General features: G+C 33.9%; 2 protein-coding genes across 4 annotated transcripts; both read left to right on the top strand.

Annotated features, from left to right (window-relative positions):
- The first annotated feature begins 596 nt into the window (after nucleotides 1–596).
- LOC109602228 (DNA-binding protein Ewg-like) lies at nucleotides 597–2,000 on the top strand. The gene is made up of 2 exons (XM_020018555.2): nucleotides 597–903; nucleotides 959–2,000. Exon 2 carries the CDS (start codon nucleotides 978–980, stop codon nucleotides 1,827–1,829), a length of 852 nt encoding a protein of 283 aa, XP_019874114.1. The 5' UTR covers nucleotides 597–903; nucleotides 959–977; the 3' UTR covers nucleotides 1,830–2,000.
- A 388-nt stretch (nucleotides 2,001–2,388) lies between these two features.
- LOC109602231 (DNA-binding protein P3A2) lies at nucleotides 2,389–6,469 on the top strand. Of its 3 annotated transcripts, none has more exons than XM_049968570.1 (9): nucleotides 2,389–2,546; nucleotides 2,622–3,230; nucleotides 3,285–3,326; nucleotides 3,379–3,457; nucleotides 3,510–3,707; nucleotides 5,915–6,007; nucleotides 6,072–6,137; nucleotides 6,186–6,242; nucleotides 6,301–6,469. In XM_049968570.1, the coding sequence occupies exons 2-9, from the start codon at nucleotides 2,631–2,633 to the stop codon at nucleotides 6,330–6,332; spliced, it is 1,167 nt and encodes a 388-aa protein (XP_049824527.1). In that variant the 5' UTR covers nucleotides 2,389–2,546; nucleotides 2,622–2,630; the 3' UTR covers nucleotides 6,333–6,469. The 3 variants fall into 3 exon arrangements, with proteins under 3 accessions (XP_049824527.1, XP_049824528.1, XP_019874117.1); XM_049968571.1 differs by having other exon boundaries at nucleotides 2,439–2,546; nucleotides 2,602–3,230; XM_020018558.2 differs by lacking the exons at nucleotides 5,915–6,007; nucleotides 6,072–6,137; nucleotides 6,186–6,242; nucleotides 6,301–6,469 and adding exons at nucleotides 3,764–3,826; nucleotides 3,911–4,132 and having other exon boundaries at nucleotides 2,449–3,230.
- Nucleotides 6,470–16,908: the final 10,439 nt, after the last annotated feature.

Raw genomic sequence — 16,908 nt, 5'->3', positions numbered from 1 at the left:
AACAACATCCCAACTTACGTACACAAATAGACCGATTACAATTTATATAATTACCACGAATCTAATTATTAAACCAACCCCGTCCAATAAACAATTAATTTATGCGACGCCACATCAATAATTGATAAACATATACAAGAACAAATCGAATCGACACATTAAATTCGAAACGCCGCCGGCACACGGTCCGGACGAACGACGTCGGTCCGTTCGGGACACCGGAAACGGTCCGGGATCCGGTGTTGCGAACGGCCGTCGCGAATTTTAACACTTCCGATGCGCCACGTGGCATTGCGAAGAGTCGGACGACAATAATAAGTTCGGTTTTTGAATGGGTTTTGGGGGGTTACGAACTGCTGAACCGGGCGCAGGAAGATCGTTAATTGAGGGTTGCTGGTTGCGAGATTTTCGGGAGGGGGACGGGATGACTATTTAGTTTTATTGGTGTCCGGTTGTTCGATTTTTATTCCACGTCATTTATTTGTCGATCGTCGATTTGTGTATCAATAAAAATATAATGTCAAACAACCATTTAATCGCAGTAGAAGGTCATTGTCTGAAGCTATGCAACCCGTCATGGGACGAGATGCGTTCCCTGCAGATTCCTGCGCTACATAAAAAACCGCTACTAATAAGTGGCGCCATCTAACAATCTAACAAACGACTATTAAACTGCTTAGTCATTATAAATTACCGTTAGTAATAAGATTTGGTTAATAAGAGTTATTTTAAATCACAGTGACAAATTTTATAGGGGTTAACATTGTTCAAATTATAACAAAAACCAGAAACTGCACAAAAAAGTTTTTTATTTAATATTAGTAATTAAGTTGACAACATTGCACACCACCAAACCATTGTTTCACGTACGCCCCCACCAAAGTGATTATTTTATTAATTCAAGTGAGTATTTTCCACTAATAATTAACGAAGTGCCCTCAAATAAATTATTTTTTAGCAAAGCTTCTGAAGTAATAATGGATGTGCCACAGCCGAACGACAATCAGGAGGGAAAGGCCCCAAAAAATCAGTTCCCACCCAACAAACAAGAGCTGGCCACCACGTCAGCCATAGCTTCAACGGAGAAAGGAACCCGTTTCAGGTACGAGCCGAACCTGATGATAAGGAACAGGATCGAGAAGAAGCTGTTGAACAACCTGCGCCAAATCCTGAACGAATACACCAGAAGAGTCGGCGAACAAGCCGTGGTGATGGTCGTGAAACCCGGCCAGGCCAACTGCACCATAATGGGCTCGAACCCGCTGAAGAAAATCATGGAGGACAAGAAGCAGACCGTCCACGACGAAATGGTGAAGGCGCTGTACACTCAGGAGTTGCCGCAGCGCAAGAACCAGCTGCTGTTCAAGCTGCCGCCGCTGGTGTTCGACGACGAGCCCACCCCCGTCTACGACATGACCATGTTCCAGCTCAGGCGGTTCATACCGCTGATGATGAAGTACGCGACCGGCAAGGGCAAGCCCCATTGGGGCGATCCGGCTGCCAAACCGCTGTGGTGGCCCGGCGGCGTGGCCTGGAGCAACATTCGCACCGACACCAGACAGGCGGAGGAGAAGGATCTGTCGTGGTCCGACGTGCTGAGGCTGGTGGTCGTCAAGTGCTACGTTTATCATGCCAGGGAGGACTTGTTGCGCGTGGCCAAAACTCCGATGGAGGCTGCTTACATTGCCCACTTATTGAGACAGGAAAAATGCGATAAGGAAAACCAAGACCCGAAGTTGGGTATTAGAATAGATGATGGCCCCTCAGGTGGCAAATCCACCATGATAGTGGATGAAGTGGTGACTGATGATATTCTTCTGGACGTTTAACCAGCTGCAGACTAATCAAATGTATTATTAGCATTTAAATGTAATTTGTATATTGATTAATGTTTGTCATTTAAGTATCACAATACATGAAAACTTACTTCATATGTAATTCTTTTAAATTAGAATTTTATGTATGTGTGTCATGAGTAATTTGTATAAATTGTAATTTAGTATAGATATAATTACAAATGTTTGTACCTGATAAATTGAATATATTTTAATATATTGAAAATAATAAATGAGTTTTAATAACATATGTAAAGATGCCTTAAATAACAATAGAGGGTAAAACAAAATTTTCAAAGTCACTTGATTTTTAATCACTGATTAAAAATGTACAGATGAATGAACAAATCATCACAATATTAGGCATAATGTGACGTCACCTTTTTGAGACTGATTAATTATTTATTGCTTCATTGGTAATATTTATTTTGTGTATCATGATAATTAATTAAATACTTTGCCTTTTCTTTAAGATATCACGTATTAAAAATATTTTAAACTGATTATTATTATTTTTATAGGGGGAATATCTATTGGAGGACAGGTGGCGCTGCACGTCAAAGACGAGATCGTTGCAGATCTCTTAATATTTATTCTCTGTCGCCATTGCCGTTGGATACCTCAAACAACGAAGCAGTCAGTCCACAAATTTGGTCGCTCGAGAAGTCCAGCTAAACCACAGCCTTGCAGAACTCCTCAATTTACTTAAGGGTAAGTGGTAGCAAGTAACTACACATAAATATAAGCAAGCAATAACTAAATAAAGGCATCCAAATTCGCTAAAAGTCATTCAAGATGTCAGACACGTCAGACCTGGACATAACCAGCGACGAGGAAGGGCAGGACCCGCAGAGAGACGTGGTCAGCGTGACAAAGATACTGCGCAAGATCATCCACAACGTGGACAGAATCAAGAAGGTCTACGACGGACAGCTCTCGATCACCGTCCGCAACGCCCGTCCCGTTGGCAACCTGCAACCGTTCGACGTGGACGGCTTCGAGGACGTGGCCCGCCAGCTGCTCGAGCGTATCGAGAACCGATTCAACATCTACTCGAACTGGAACGGCAGGATGAACCTGCCGGAGCTGACGATCGACGGCGCACGCGTCGAACTGCACGACATGACGGTGGCGCAGCTGAAGCGCTTCATAACGGTGCTGTTGCGTCTGACGAACGGCAGACGATCGCCGGGATTCGGTAAGTTGCAGCTGCGCCCGATCTGGTGGCCGGCCGAGTTGCCGTGGAGGCCGCTCTATCGCGACGGCAGGGCGCCGGCCGATAAGAACGGCAAGCCGTGGATCGAGGTCCTGAGGCAGGTGGTGGTCAACTGCTACGACTTCTACGACAAGTCGCACCTCCTCTTTCCCGGGGGACGTCCGGACGGGGCTTTAGCTGTAAGTGTATGACACGACGGCAAAGCAATTGTTGATTGACATGTTAACTTCTAGCCGCAGGTGTATCCACCAGTGCCCCGGGGCGGAGAATTAGCAGTAAGTGGTGAAAAATATAAAAATAATCCTAAATTAATTCGTTAAAATGCAGGAGTTGCCCCATAATGACGAAGCTCCAGGAGTTCATATGTATTATGACATTGAGAACTTACGTCAAGCTCAGCGTCCAGGTAACCATGTAAACCGCCTGAAATAAGTTTTCTAAAATTGTTGATGTTTTAGATCTGCAGCCAAACGTGGCTGATGACAATAATGGCGCCCAAAGGGATATGTTGATGGATGCTCCAGCTCCGGCTCCGGCTTTAGGTCAGGCTCCAGCTGCAGCTGCAGGTCCAGCACCAGCTGCAAATAACGGAAACGCTGTCCAGATCAAAAGGGAGCCAGGCATCGAAGCCCCAACCCAAGTGATGACTAGCTCTGGTTAGTACGGTACTCCTGTATACAGTTTAAATTTCGTTACTTATTATTTAATTTAGGTGTTTGGTTAGTTGATGTACCAACACATGATGTAATTCCCCATAAAAATTGCATAACTCCCGGTAAGAAATCGACGTCGTTACTAGTAGTTGGTCATTCAAGTACTTGAACACTGTTCAGCCCTAAACTAACAATATTTTTTATAGATTAAGGACTAAAGAGACTTCGTCAATAATTTTTGAACAATGTTTTATTACATCGTTAGCAGCTGAACTACATTTTGTCCTATGTTTGCTTTAAAAAGGAATTATTTAGAAGTTAATGCTACTAATTTGGTGACTAATAACTAACTATTGTATTTCGTTGTTATTAGACCCTAATCAAATGTAATAATTCTGGTATTAACAAATAAATTGATTTGAAGTCACTTCTTGTGTTTTACATATTGTGGTGAATGTAGTAAACATTATTGTAAATAATATAATGTGACTAGTACAAATCAATATTTTATGTAATTTTAGATAGATTTCAGTACTACTAGTAATTCTTTCTAGTAAATTCATGATTCCTGCAGTTTTTTATGAAATATATAACATTTAATTAGCAAATGTGACTAGTAAAGATGTTTTTCTTTCTTTTCTTCTATTAAATTTGAAGTTCAAAAATTTTAATTGTTAAAACATATAACAAAACAACGAAAAAAGTGACAAATCATTTGTTTAAACATTTGTATCATGATGTTATGAAAAATTGGTGTAGTTAACGGTACAAATCAATATTTTATTTAATTTAAATACTACTAGTATTAATTGCTAGTAAATTCATGATTACTGCAATTGATTATGAAATAAATAACATTTAATTAGCAAATGTGACTAGTAAAGATGTTTTTCTTTCTTTTCTTCTATTAAATTTGAAGTTCAAAAATAATAATTGTTAAAACAGTAACAAAACATAATGAAAAAAAATGACAAACCATTTGGTTAAACATCTGTAGTATAAAGTTATGAATAATAGGTGTAGTTACTAGTAAAAATCAATATTTTATACAATTTTAGATAATTTAAATACTACTAGTAATAGTTTCTAGTAAATTCATTATTACTGCAATTGTATATGAAATATACAGCATTTAATTAGCAACTGTGACTAGTAAAGAGTTATTTCTTCTTTTCCCATATTGAGATTGTAGTTAAAAAATTTTAATTGTTAAAACAAGTAACAAAACATAATGAAAAAATTGGCAAATCATTTGGTTAAATATTTGTAGCATGATGTTATGAAAAATTGGTGTAGTTACTAGTAAAAATCAATATTTTATACAATTTAATAATTACTGCAGTTGATTATGAAATATATAACATTTAATTATGAAATGTGACTAATATAGAGTTTTTTCTTCTTTTCTTACGTTGAAATTGAAGTTAAAAAATTTTAATTGTTAAAACAAGTAACAAAACATAATGAAAAAATTGGCAAATCATTTGGTTAAATATTTGTAGCATGATGTTATGAAAAATTGGTGTAATTAGTAGTTCAAATCAATATTTTATATAATTTTAGATAATTTAAATACTACTAGTAATACTTTCTAGTAAATTCATGATTACTGCAGTTGATTATCAAATATATAACATTTAATTAGCAAATATGACTAGTAAACTGTTATTTCTTCTTTTTTATGTTGGGATTGAAGTTAAAAAAAATTAATTATAACATAACAGATTAGATAATTCATATTCTACTATTAATACTCTCTAGTAAATTATGTTGATGAAATATTTAACATATAATTAGCAAATGTGACTAGTAAAGAGTTTTTTCTTCTTTTTTATGTTTTATGAGTTTGGAGTTCAAAGGTATGTAAAAAAAATAATGAAAAATGTGACAAATGATTTGGTTAAACATTTGTAGCATGATGTTATGAGAAATTGGTGTAGTTGATAGTATAAATCAATATTTTATATAATTCAAATAATATAAAAAATTTCAATATTGACAACTTGATTCATTTACTAGTTTAATTATGTGTATGAATAACTAATTAAGTGTATTAAGTCCTGAAGAAATTGGAGGAGCAAATATCACCTAATTTACATCTCATCTCTTCATCAATAAATGATTACATTTTTTACTCGTGTCGTCTGATTGGTAAAACAATAATTAACGTTACAATTTACAGTTTTTTGTGAACTTACTTATTGTTTTAGGTACCGTAATGAAGACCGAGCCTGTCGAGGATCAGGCCATGGGGGGTGACCAAGAAGACATGAGGGACATGCCCTCCACTTCAGCAACTCCAGGTCCTGACGGAAGTTTTTATTATAATTAAATTCCGGTGCTATTTTAAATTTTTGTTGGTTATAGATAACCAGGGTGGTGTCAAAGTCGAAAATGACGGGGATGATTTAACCCTAGCAATAACTAGTTCTGGTAGTATTTGTAATTGTTCGTTAAAATTTTGTATATCAATTGTTTTAGGTAATTGGTGGGTACGACTGGGCAGGAACCGTCCGGGTCAAAATGTAGATCATTCCCGTAAGAACTCTATGATAACATATATAAAATAACAGTTATTTATTTAAATTTTTTATAGATTACTGTCACATGTGTGGACACAGATTGTAATTTGGAAACAAAATGTTTTTTGAGCCTTCAAAGTCGAGAGAGCCCTATTTTGTGTTACTTTTTTCAGTTTCTTATGTTATTAGTTCCAATTCTTGATTATAATTTCTGAGTTAAATAAATAAATTGAATGAAAATAACCAGAAGTCTTAATAAATAGAATAAAACATCGTGAGGTAACCGCAGTGTTGCTCACATCAATTAGCACTGCTCACCATGGTTACAATCTGGCGTAATCTCCGGTTTCCAGACATCAACCACTTGAAAAACACTAATCGTCGGTTTACATGTCCTAAGCACTGATCGAAAATTAAAGAGTTACACACAAGGATAACACCAATAATGCCCTGCTAATAAGTGAGGGTCAGTTGACGGCAAATCCTCTTAACTCAGTCCCCGAAACCGTCAGATTAACCGTATCGTTTTCGGGGAAATCCCCTTGACGGGTGTACCCGCAGTGAATATTTCAGGCACTGTGCCAGTGGTTAATTTTAATGAGCAAGTAAATCTGTGGGCGAATAATTAATTCCAAATTACGTATGAATTTTAAACGATTGGGAATATTCTGAAAACAATTTTCTTAATTTTATCGAAAATAGTCAAGTGGTACGGTACTGAATTAAAACGTTCTAAATATTTTCCTATTGAAAATAGTCTAATAATCAATATTAATAAGCATAAATTTTGTATTATTTTTCATAGAAATTACTAAAAACATTTATTAAGTAGTACCGTGCTAATTTCGAACATTTTTCAATCCAGAACGGTCGAATAATCAAGTTATATCATAATTAAAACTGTACAAAAATTTTAAATTAGTTTTATAGAAATTTTAGAAAACATATAACAAGTAGTACCTTACTAGTTTTTAGATTTTCTCCATTTTAAACATTTTCCAATCGAAAATAATACAAATAATCAAATGGAATTATCATCAACATGAGTTGTTAGAATATTCTGAAATCGTTTTCAGGTAGTACTGTAGTAATTTTGTACGTTTCCTCTGTTTTAAAAATTTTTCAGTCAAGAATAATCGAATAATCAAATTGTATCATAAGTAAAATTGTACATATATTTTAAATTAGTTTTAAATATATTTCGGAAATATTTGACAAGTAGTACCTTACGAGTTATTATGTTTTCTCCATCAGAAACATTTTCTAATCAAAAATAATACAAATAATCGAATGGAATTATCAACAACATGAGTTATTGGAACATTCTGAATATAGTTTTTAGGTAGTACCGCATTGGTTTTGTACTCTGTTTTAAATATTTTTTAATTGAGAACAATCGAATAATGAAATTGTACCATAAGTAAAGTTGTAATATACCTTAAATTAGTTTTAAGAAAATTTCTGAAATATTTGACAAGTAGTACCTTACGAATTATTATGTTTTCTTCATCTGAAACATTTTCTAATCAAAAAAATTTACAAATAATCGAATAGAATTATCATCAACAAGAGTTATTGGAACATTCTGAATATAGTTTTCAGGTAGTACCGCATTGGTTTTCTACGTTTCTCCTGTTTTAAATATTTTTTAATTGAGAACAGTCAAATAATCAAGTTATACTATATCATAAGTAAAATTGTACATAAATTTTAAATTAGTTTATAGAAATTTTAGAGAACATTTGATAAGTGGTACCTTACGAGTTCATAGATTCTCTCCATTTTAAACATTTTCCAATAATACAAATAATCAAATGGAATTATCATTATCAAAAATTGTTGTAGGATTCTGAAAATAGTTTTCAGGAAGTTCCGTACTAATTTTGAACGTTTCCTCTATTTTGAACATTTTTCAATCGAGAACAGTCGAATAATCAAGTTGTATCATAACTAAAATTGTACATATATTTTGAATTAGTTTTAAAGAAATTTCGAAAATATTTGAAAAACAGTACCTTACAATTTATTATGTTTTCTCCATTTTAAGCATTTTTCAGTCGAAAATAATACAAGTAATTGAATGGAATAATAAAATAATTAGAATACATCTTAAAGAAGGTTTACTTGATGTACTTAAATTAGTGGGCAGATGGTACTGTACTAATTTTCATATTAAACATTTTTTTATTATAAAAGTCAAATTCTCGAGTGGTACAATAAGTAAAAACATGTATAAATTTTAAAATATCTTTGGAAGTATCTGAAAATTGTTGTTAGGTAGTACCGTACGAATTTTATACGATTCCTTATTGAAAACCGTCAAATAATCAAGTGGTACCATAACCAATATTGTGTATAAACCCTAAAAAAGTTTTGCAGGACACCCCCGAATAGAATAATGGCGGTACCGTATGAATTTCGGACGCATCCCGATCGAAAGCGTCCAAACGTTTCGAGCGGTACCGCGAGCAATCGGGCCCCCGAAAAGCCGGCCTCACGGGCCGTCGGCCGAGAGCCCGTTTCCGACGACCCCCCGCGACGTAATTGCGGCCCGCGAGTACCCGAACCCGGGTGGTCCGGCGCGGCACCGGCAGTACGTTGCCGGCGTCGTCGCTTCGATCACGCGGGTTCGCGATCTCCACCGTCGATTGTTCGCGGTGTCAGCGTTGGTACCTATCGTACGAGTCGCCGGTACTGCGCTCGTCCGATTTATGCATTACACTTCGGTTTTCCTGTATGAAATCAACGGTCCGGTCTTTCTTTTCTTTTTTTCTTTTCATTCCGCTGCGTCGTTTCGTTTTGATGATCTTGCAGACGATTTTTTGTCTTTTTGCCTCTCTCTCTTTCTGTAGAAATAAACTGTAAGGAACGTTTGTAAACAAAAAAAAAGGCAATTTTACTGCATCTTCTCACATTAGTGGTCGGCAAATCTAATACACCAATAGACATTAGTTCTTATCTTTAGCAAGAAAGAGTCCGCTTCAGTATTATCTGATGTTATTAATCTGCCAGACGGGCAATGTTATTTTGATGAAAAATACTCCAGATACATTAAATCTGCTATCAAAACAATACCGTTCGGTTAGTTGAGGGGTCAAAACTGACAAGATTGGGGTTAGGATACAACGATATAGACCGAATAATATGACCATGACAAATATCGCGTTTGATACGGTCGGAATTCTGTGTTTTGTGCATTTTACTAAACGGACCCCATCTATTCTATTGCATGGGCGTAGTTCGACTATTTTCACAAGAGTTCTAATAATGTTTTATTGATGAAAATGTATGACAACTTTTTACAGGGGAATTTTTCGATAAAATAAAATTAAACCAACATTTTATTTAACATATTATGTAATTTAAATATAAATACTAGTTTAATGTCGTGCTAATTGTGAGACATTATCTACTAGTTTGAAAATTTATTTATTCTGTATATAAAAATTTCATATTATTCTTTGAAACCGACATTTTATTTATTATTTTATGTAACTTATATATTGTAGAGTGAATTTTACAACTGGTGTCTTCGAATATTAAAAAACTAGTTTAATGTCGTGTTAATTGTGAGACATTATCTATTAGTTTGAAGATTTATTTATTCTGTATATAAAAATTTAATGTTATTCTTTGAAACCAACATTTTATTAATTATTTTATGTAAAACAAATATTGTAGAGTGAATTTACTGGTGTCTTCAGATATTAAAAAACTAGTTTAATGTCATGCTAATTGTGACACATTATCTACTAGTTTGAAGATTTATTTATTCTATATATAAAAATTTAATATTATTCTTTGAAACCAACATTTTATTTATTATTTTATGTAACACAAATATTGTAGAGTGAATTTTACAACTGGTGTCTTCAAATATTAAATAACTAGTTTAATGTTTTGCTAATTGTGAGACATTGTCTATTAGTTTGAAGATTTATTTACTCTGGATATAAAAATTTAATATTATTCATTGAAAACGACATTTTATTTATTATTTTATGTAACTCAAATATTGTAGAGTGAATTTTACAACTGGTGTCTTCAAATATTAAAAAACTAGTTTAATGTCTTGCAAATTGTGAAACATTATCTACTAGTGTGAAGATTTATTTAGTCTGTATATAAAAATTTAATATTATTCTTTGAAACCGACATTTTATTTATTATTTTATGTAACTCAAATTTTGTAGAGTGAATTTTACAACTGATGTCTTCAAATATTAAAAAACTAGTTTAATGTGTTGCTAATTGTGCGACATTATCTACTAGTTTGAAGATTTATTTATTCTGTATATAAAAATTTAATATTATTCTTTGAAACCAACATTTTATTTGTTATTTTATGTAACTCAAATGTTGAAGAGTGAATTTTACAACTGGTGTCTTCAAATATCCGAAAACTAGTTTAATGTCTTGCTAATTGTGAGACATTATCTACTAGTTTGAAAATTTATTTACTCTGTATATAAAAATTTAATATTATTTATTTAAAACGACATTTTATTTATTATTTTATGTAAAACAAATATTGTAGAGTGAATTTACTGATGTCTTCAGATATTAAAAAACTAGTTTAATGTCATGCTAATTGTGAGACATTATCTACTAGTTTGAAGATTTATTTAATCTGTATATAAAAATTTAATATTATTCTTTGAAGCCAACATTTTATTTATTATTTTATGTAACTCAAATACTGTAGAGTGAATTTTACAACTGGTGTCTTCAAATATTAAAAAACTAGTTTAATGTCTGCTAATTGTGAGACATTATCTACTAGTTTGAAGATTTATTTACTCTGTATATAAAAATTTAATATTATTGTTTGAAACCAACATTTTATTTATTATTTTATATAATAAAAATATTTTGGAGTCAATATTACAACTGGAGTCTTTAAAAATTAAAAAAGTAACTAATTTAATGTCATGCCCATCGTAAGATAGAGTGAAACATACTTAAAACATTATCTACTAATTTAAATACATAAGTAGAAATCAATATTTTATTTATTTTTCTAATAATTTATTTGAGTAATTTTTTCTCATCCTTGCTGAGGTGAGTGTGTGATCTTACTCCAAATAAATAATTCATAAAAGTGTCTTTTACATTTTAATTACACGTGATTCATTAATTAATTGAAGTCGGCAAGATGTGGACGAAACGGATCGATAAACAACACAACTTATTTAAAATTCAACAATATTAAATTTTATGGTACCCCATTACGGCGGCGGTCTATGGATTATTCATGTAAATTTATTTGTTCCCTTTTTAACGAAAGAAACAAACACACATCCAAACATTACATACAATTTCGATAAGCTGCACTTTAAAGATACGTAGCTAAGGTACTTGTAATGTTATACAATTTAAACTTTAATCGGGGCAAAATTAAACGTTCCGAGTACAAAACGGGAGCGACCGACTAAAATTAGGGCCCTCGTTGTACGCCACTGGCGTATTGGGGTGGCGCTGGATTTTCTGGTGGCTTGTAAAGGGCCAGGCCGTGGAGAATTTGCTAATCCTCTCAGATAAATCAAATCTGATCGTATAAGACGGCATTTATATGTGATAGTTTTAATAAAAACATATTGAAGTGGATATCGATGTTGGGGCTGGAGGGGTGGATTGTATAGTGGTGCGTTAAATGCAAGTGGACATACCGTGGCATGTATGGGGTGAACTTTGTACGAGGGTTGTTTTCTTAGCAGTGGATTCCTTGTAATTGTTTGAGGAAACAAGCTTCAACATCTCTTCTTCTTCGGAGCCTCTGGAAGAGGATGTTGGTGTAACTTTCAAAATCTAACATCTCCAGTTGGAACTTTATTGGATTACAAGTAATCAAGACAAGTTTGTGGAGGCACCCCTTCGAAAATTGTCTTTAAATCTTCCAAAGATGATTGCTTCTAAACCAAATTTAAGGAAGCAACACCCAAAGCACGACATCACTTAACTTTTATGCAGTTCACCGAAATAACGATCCACCGAGACCTATTTGTCTCGTCCTTGCATGATATTTCACTAAATTGCCTCTTGAAGAGTGGTTCCCCTCTCGGATGGCTCCGCACATCGGAGCAGCACGTCGGAAGGTTATAAAAAAGCGTTTCCCGTAATTGATGTTGGTGGAATGACTGGCACAAAACCCGGTAATCATTTTCGGCTGCGAGTCCTTAATGGACCGAAACCGGGGCTAATTTTTATTGGACTCCTAATATAAGCCACGTGACTGGTGTCTCCGGAACGACCGGCCATACGATTTTAATGTCTGCTCACCCGGACCGTGACCGAATTAATGCTTTATTAATTTTCGATATGAATAACAAAGAAGGGTTTTATGGGTTTCCAATTTTATTTATTTATGTGTGTGTGTGTGTGTGAGAGAAAATGACGATAGTACTTTGCATTGATTGTTTAAGTAATCAATGACACAGATAAGATATCAAAAGTATAAATAGAACGTCAACAACTGAAGTGGGCAACAAAGTGGACCGTCAGGTTCCACGCATTTGCATGTGTCGTGAGCGGTACCGGCCGCGGTACCCGGGGTGGTAATGGACGGCTAATTGCGCCGCGAAACCCGACGCAACGTTCTCGGAAGGCAATTTTTAAAATTGGATCCCCCGACCGTCGTCGTCGCCGTCGTCGTCCGATAATTAGACAATTTCGCTCGTACGAAAAACCGAAAGCAAAAATGAGGAACGAGTACGGACCGGAGTCGTTTCGGAATTTTTTAATCGGTCCCCGGTTTCTGCGTAACGAATTTTCAGCGGGACGGTCATGTGACCAAAAATGGTCGGCTCACGTCCCACTCGTAAGTCCGTTTCAATTGCTCGCAGCTATTCGAAACGTTTTAATCGCGGATCGGTCGCATCGCCGAGCCACACAAACGGCGGATGCGTAATAATTTAATTTAGGGGCGATTCGGTGTACCGGCGCCGTCGGTTTCTTGCGTTGCGGGAACGTGGCGGTTAATGGGTTTCGGTTTTATGGCATTGTCTAGTTGGTTTCAAGATGCTTCTTCTCTTCTTAGCTCTTAGTATAGTTTGAGTGAACATTTGGGTTCCTCCAAAGTCTTCTAGAATTTAAATGAACATTTGCTTTCTTCCAAAGTCTTCCTCAGACAGATACAACACTTTTATGGCATCATTTGTTTAGTTTAAGAAAGATTTTGATATTTTTTATCTTCCTACGTCTTAGTGGAGTTAAAATGAACATTTAGCTTCTTCCAAAGTCTTCCTCAGAGAGATACAACACTTTTATGGCATTATTTGGTTGGTTTAAGAAAGATTTTGATAATTTTTACCTTCCTACGTCTTAGTAAAGTTTAAATGAACATTTGGGTTCTTCCAAAGTCTTCCTCAGACAGATACAACACTTTTATGGCATCATTTGTTTAGTTTAAGAAAGATTTTGATATTTTTTACCTTCCTACGTCTTAGTAGAGTTTAAATGAACATTTGGCTTCTTCCAAAGTCTTCCTCAGAGAGATACAACACTTTTATGGCATCATTTGGTTAGTTTAAGAAAGATTTTGATATTTTTTACCTTCCTACGTCTTAGTAGAGTTTAAATGAAGATTTAGCTTCTTCCAAAGTCTTCCTCAGAGAGATACAATACTTTTATGGCATCATTTGGTTAGTTTAAGAAAGATTTTGATATTTTTTACCTTCCTACGTCTTAGTAGAGTTCAAATGAACATTTAGCTTCTTCTAAAGTTTTCTTCAGAAAGACACAACACTTTTATGGCATAATTTTGGTTAGTTTAAGAAAGATTTGGATATTTTTTCCCTTCCTACGTCTTAGTAGAGTTTAAATGAACATTTGGCTTCTTACAAAGTCTTCCTCAGAGAGATACATCACTTTATGCTATTATTTGGTTAGTTTAAGAAAGATTTTGATATTTTTTACCTTCCTACGTCTTAGTAGAGTTTAAATGAACATTTGGCTTCTTCCAAAGTCTTCCTCAGAGAGATACAACACTTTTATGGCATCATTTTGGTTATTTTCAGAAAGAATTTGATATTTTTTACCTTCCTACGTCTTAGTAGAGTTGAAATGAACATTTAGCTTCTTCCAAAGTCTTCCTCGGAGAGATACAACACTTTTATGGCATCATTTTGGTTAGTTTAAGAAAGATTTTGATATTTTTACCTTCCTACGTCTTAGTAGAGTTTAAATGAAGATTTAGCTTCTTTCAAAGTCTTCCTCAGAGAGATACAATACTTTTATGGCATCATTTGGTTAGTTTAAGAAAGATTTTGATATTTTTTACCTTCTTACGTCTTAGTAGAGTTCAAATGAACATTTGGCTTCTTCTAAAGTTTTCTTCAGATAGACACAACACTTTTATGGCATAATTTTGGTTAGTTTAAGAAAGATTTGGATATTTTTTACCTTCCTACGTCTTAGTAGAGTTTAAATGAACATTTGGCTTCTTCCAAAGTCTTCCTCAGAGAGATACAACACTTTAATGCCATTATTTGGTTAGTTTAAGAAAGATTTTGATATTTTTTACCTTCCTACGTCCTAGTAGAGTTGAAATGAACATTTAGCTTCTTCCAAAGTCTTCCTCGGAGAGATACAACACTTTTATGGCATCATTTGGTTAGTTTAAGAAAGATTTTGATATTTTTTACCTTCCTACGTCTTAGTAGAGTTGAAATGAACATTTAGCTTCTTCCAAAGTCTTCCTCAGAGAGACACAACACTTTTATGGCATCATTTGGTTAGTTTAAGGAAGATTTTGATATTTTTTACCTTCCTACGTCTTAGTAGAGTGTCAATGAACATTTGGCTTCTTCTAAAGTCTTCCTCAGAGAGATACAACACTTTTGTGGCATCATTTGGTTAGTTTAAGGAAGATTTTGATATTTTTTACCTTCCTACGTCTCAGTAGAGTGTCAATGAACATTTGGCTTCTTCTAAAGTCTTCCTCAGAGAGATACAACACGTTTATGGCATCATTTGGTTAGTTTAAAAAAGATTTAGATACTTCTTCCCTTCCTACGTCTTAGTGAGTTTAAAAGAACATTCCAAATTCACATTGGAAAAGATGTAATGTTTCTTCCATTGTCGTAATTAAAAAAAAAGAGTTGAAGTAACCCATGGACTTCTTCCAGAGACTTGTAAGAGTATTTTAAGAAGCCAGTGGCTTTCTTCCATCACCTGGTACAAAACACATAAAAGTTCCCGTTAATTTTAACGTCTGCGGTTGATATTAAATCATGTTCATCACGCCATTGTCGAAAACCGTGCGCCACCATAAAATTTATACATATATATTTTTTAACAGCGATTATTCCACGTCGACAAAAAAAAAAATAATAAAAAATCGCGTGCCAATTCGGTCCTCGCGTAATTTATGGCCATTAAGTTTATAAAACTGCTAACAAACATAATGTCCCATAATAATTCAAAATTCACATTTGGACCTTTGGTCGGGGAAAATATATATATACACATATTTACGGCCGGCATAAAACACATCCGATGGGGCAATAAAAAGCGTTCGTCCTGTCAAAATGCATCAATCACGCCGGTTTTATTTGCCAGTGTAAATATTAACGTGGATTTTATTTTTGGTCGTTATTATTGGACGAATGAAAAATTGATGTTTGGCAAATATGAGTTCATTTACGGTTGTAACGCTGACTGCTCATCGTTCCGGTAAACAACCGGGCCGTATTAGTGTTGATGAATTTGCTCAAAACATTTTCAGTTATGAAAAAATGCAAACATTAAAGGTGCAAATCGTTTAGTGTAGCAGGAACGATTGGGAACCAAGTGACTGGTGTCTCTGGGCTGCTCGTGTCACTCTTCGTCGTTTCCATGGTAATAAATACATCTTATCCATCACACGGAAACGTCACCTGATGCATTATTTATGCAAGCAGTTGATTAAATTGATATCAATACTTAAATCTTGACCCCTTAGATAAAAATAGTAGTCTCCTTATCTTTATATGTACAACACACTCAAACTATTTATCGTAAGGTCAATACTACATTATTTAATTGATTGATGATATTTAATTTAAAAAATAAATAAACTTTCTTCTCTAAAAATACTACAATTATTTGTTACATTTCATTTTAATTTGTCTGACAGAAAACACATTTTTCTCAATTTTTTTCTATAAATTTCAGTCGCAAAATATTTTTAAATAGGATAAAATAGTCAAATATATTACTTTAAATAAATGCTACACTTATTTGCTGTATGTCATTTCTTTGTTAATAATTTAATAAAAAGAAAATTTTCTTCTCTGTACCTTCTTATAGAATATAAACCAATCGTAATAACAAAGTTTATTAAGGAGGTCGAAATAGTTAAATAATAAGTACTACAATTATTTGCTACATTTCATCTTAATTTGTCTGACAGAAAACATCATTTTATCAAATTTTTTCTATAATTTTTAAACACAAAGTATTATGAAATATGATAAAATTTAATAAGTAGAAAACTTTCTTCTCCAAACCTTCCTACAGAATATAGACACCAATCGTAATAACAAAAATTATTAATAGATCCAAAATAGTTAAATAAATACTACAATTATTTGCTACATTTCATTTTAATTTGTCTAACAGAAAACACCTTTTCCTCAAAATATTTCTATAAATTTTAGTCATAAATATTATGAAATAGGATAAAATAGTCAAATTATTACTTT

Source organism: Aethina tumida, chromosome 6 (assembly GCF_024364675.1).
Source record: "Aethina tumida isolate Nest 87 chromosome 6, icAetTumi1.1, whole genome shotgun sequence".
Lineage (NCBI taxonomy): Eukaryota > Metazoa > Arthropoda > Insecta > Coleoptera > Nitidulidae > Aethina > Aethina tumida.
The sequence above is the reverse complement of the archived record's forward strand: the minus strand, read 5'-3'. Positions and strand labels throughout refer to the sequence as shown.

Bases quoted from the DNA above. Each gene is read 5' to 3' on its own strand.
- LOC109602231 (XM_049968570.1), top strand. From the start codon at position 2,631: ATGTCAGACACGTCAGACCTGGACATAACCAGCGACGAGGAAGGGCAG. The intron at 3,327-3,378 runs GTAAGTGGTGAA...GTTAAAATGCAG, and splicing joins CCCGGGGCGGAGAATTAGCA to GAGTTGCCCCATAATGACGA. The intron at 6,138-6,185 runs GTAGTATTTGTA...CAATTGTTTTAG, and splicing joins CCTAGCAATAACTAGTTCTG to GTAATTGGTGGGTACGACTG.
- LOC109602228 (XM_020018555.2), top strand. From the start codon at position 978: ATGGATGTGCCACAGCCGAACGACAATCAGGAGGGAAAGGCCCCAAAA.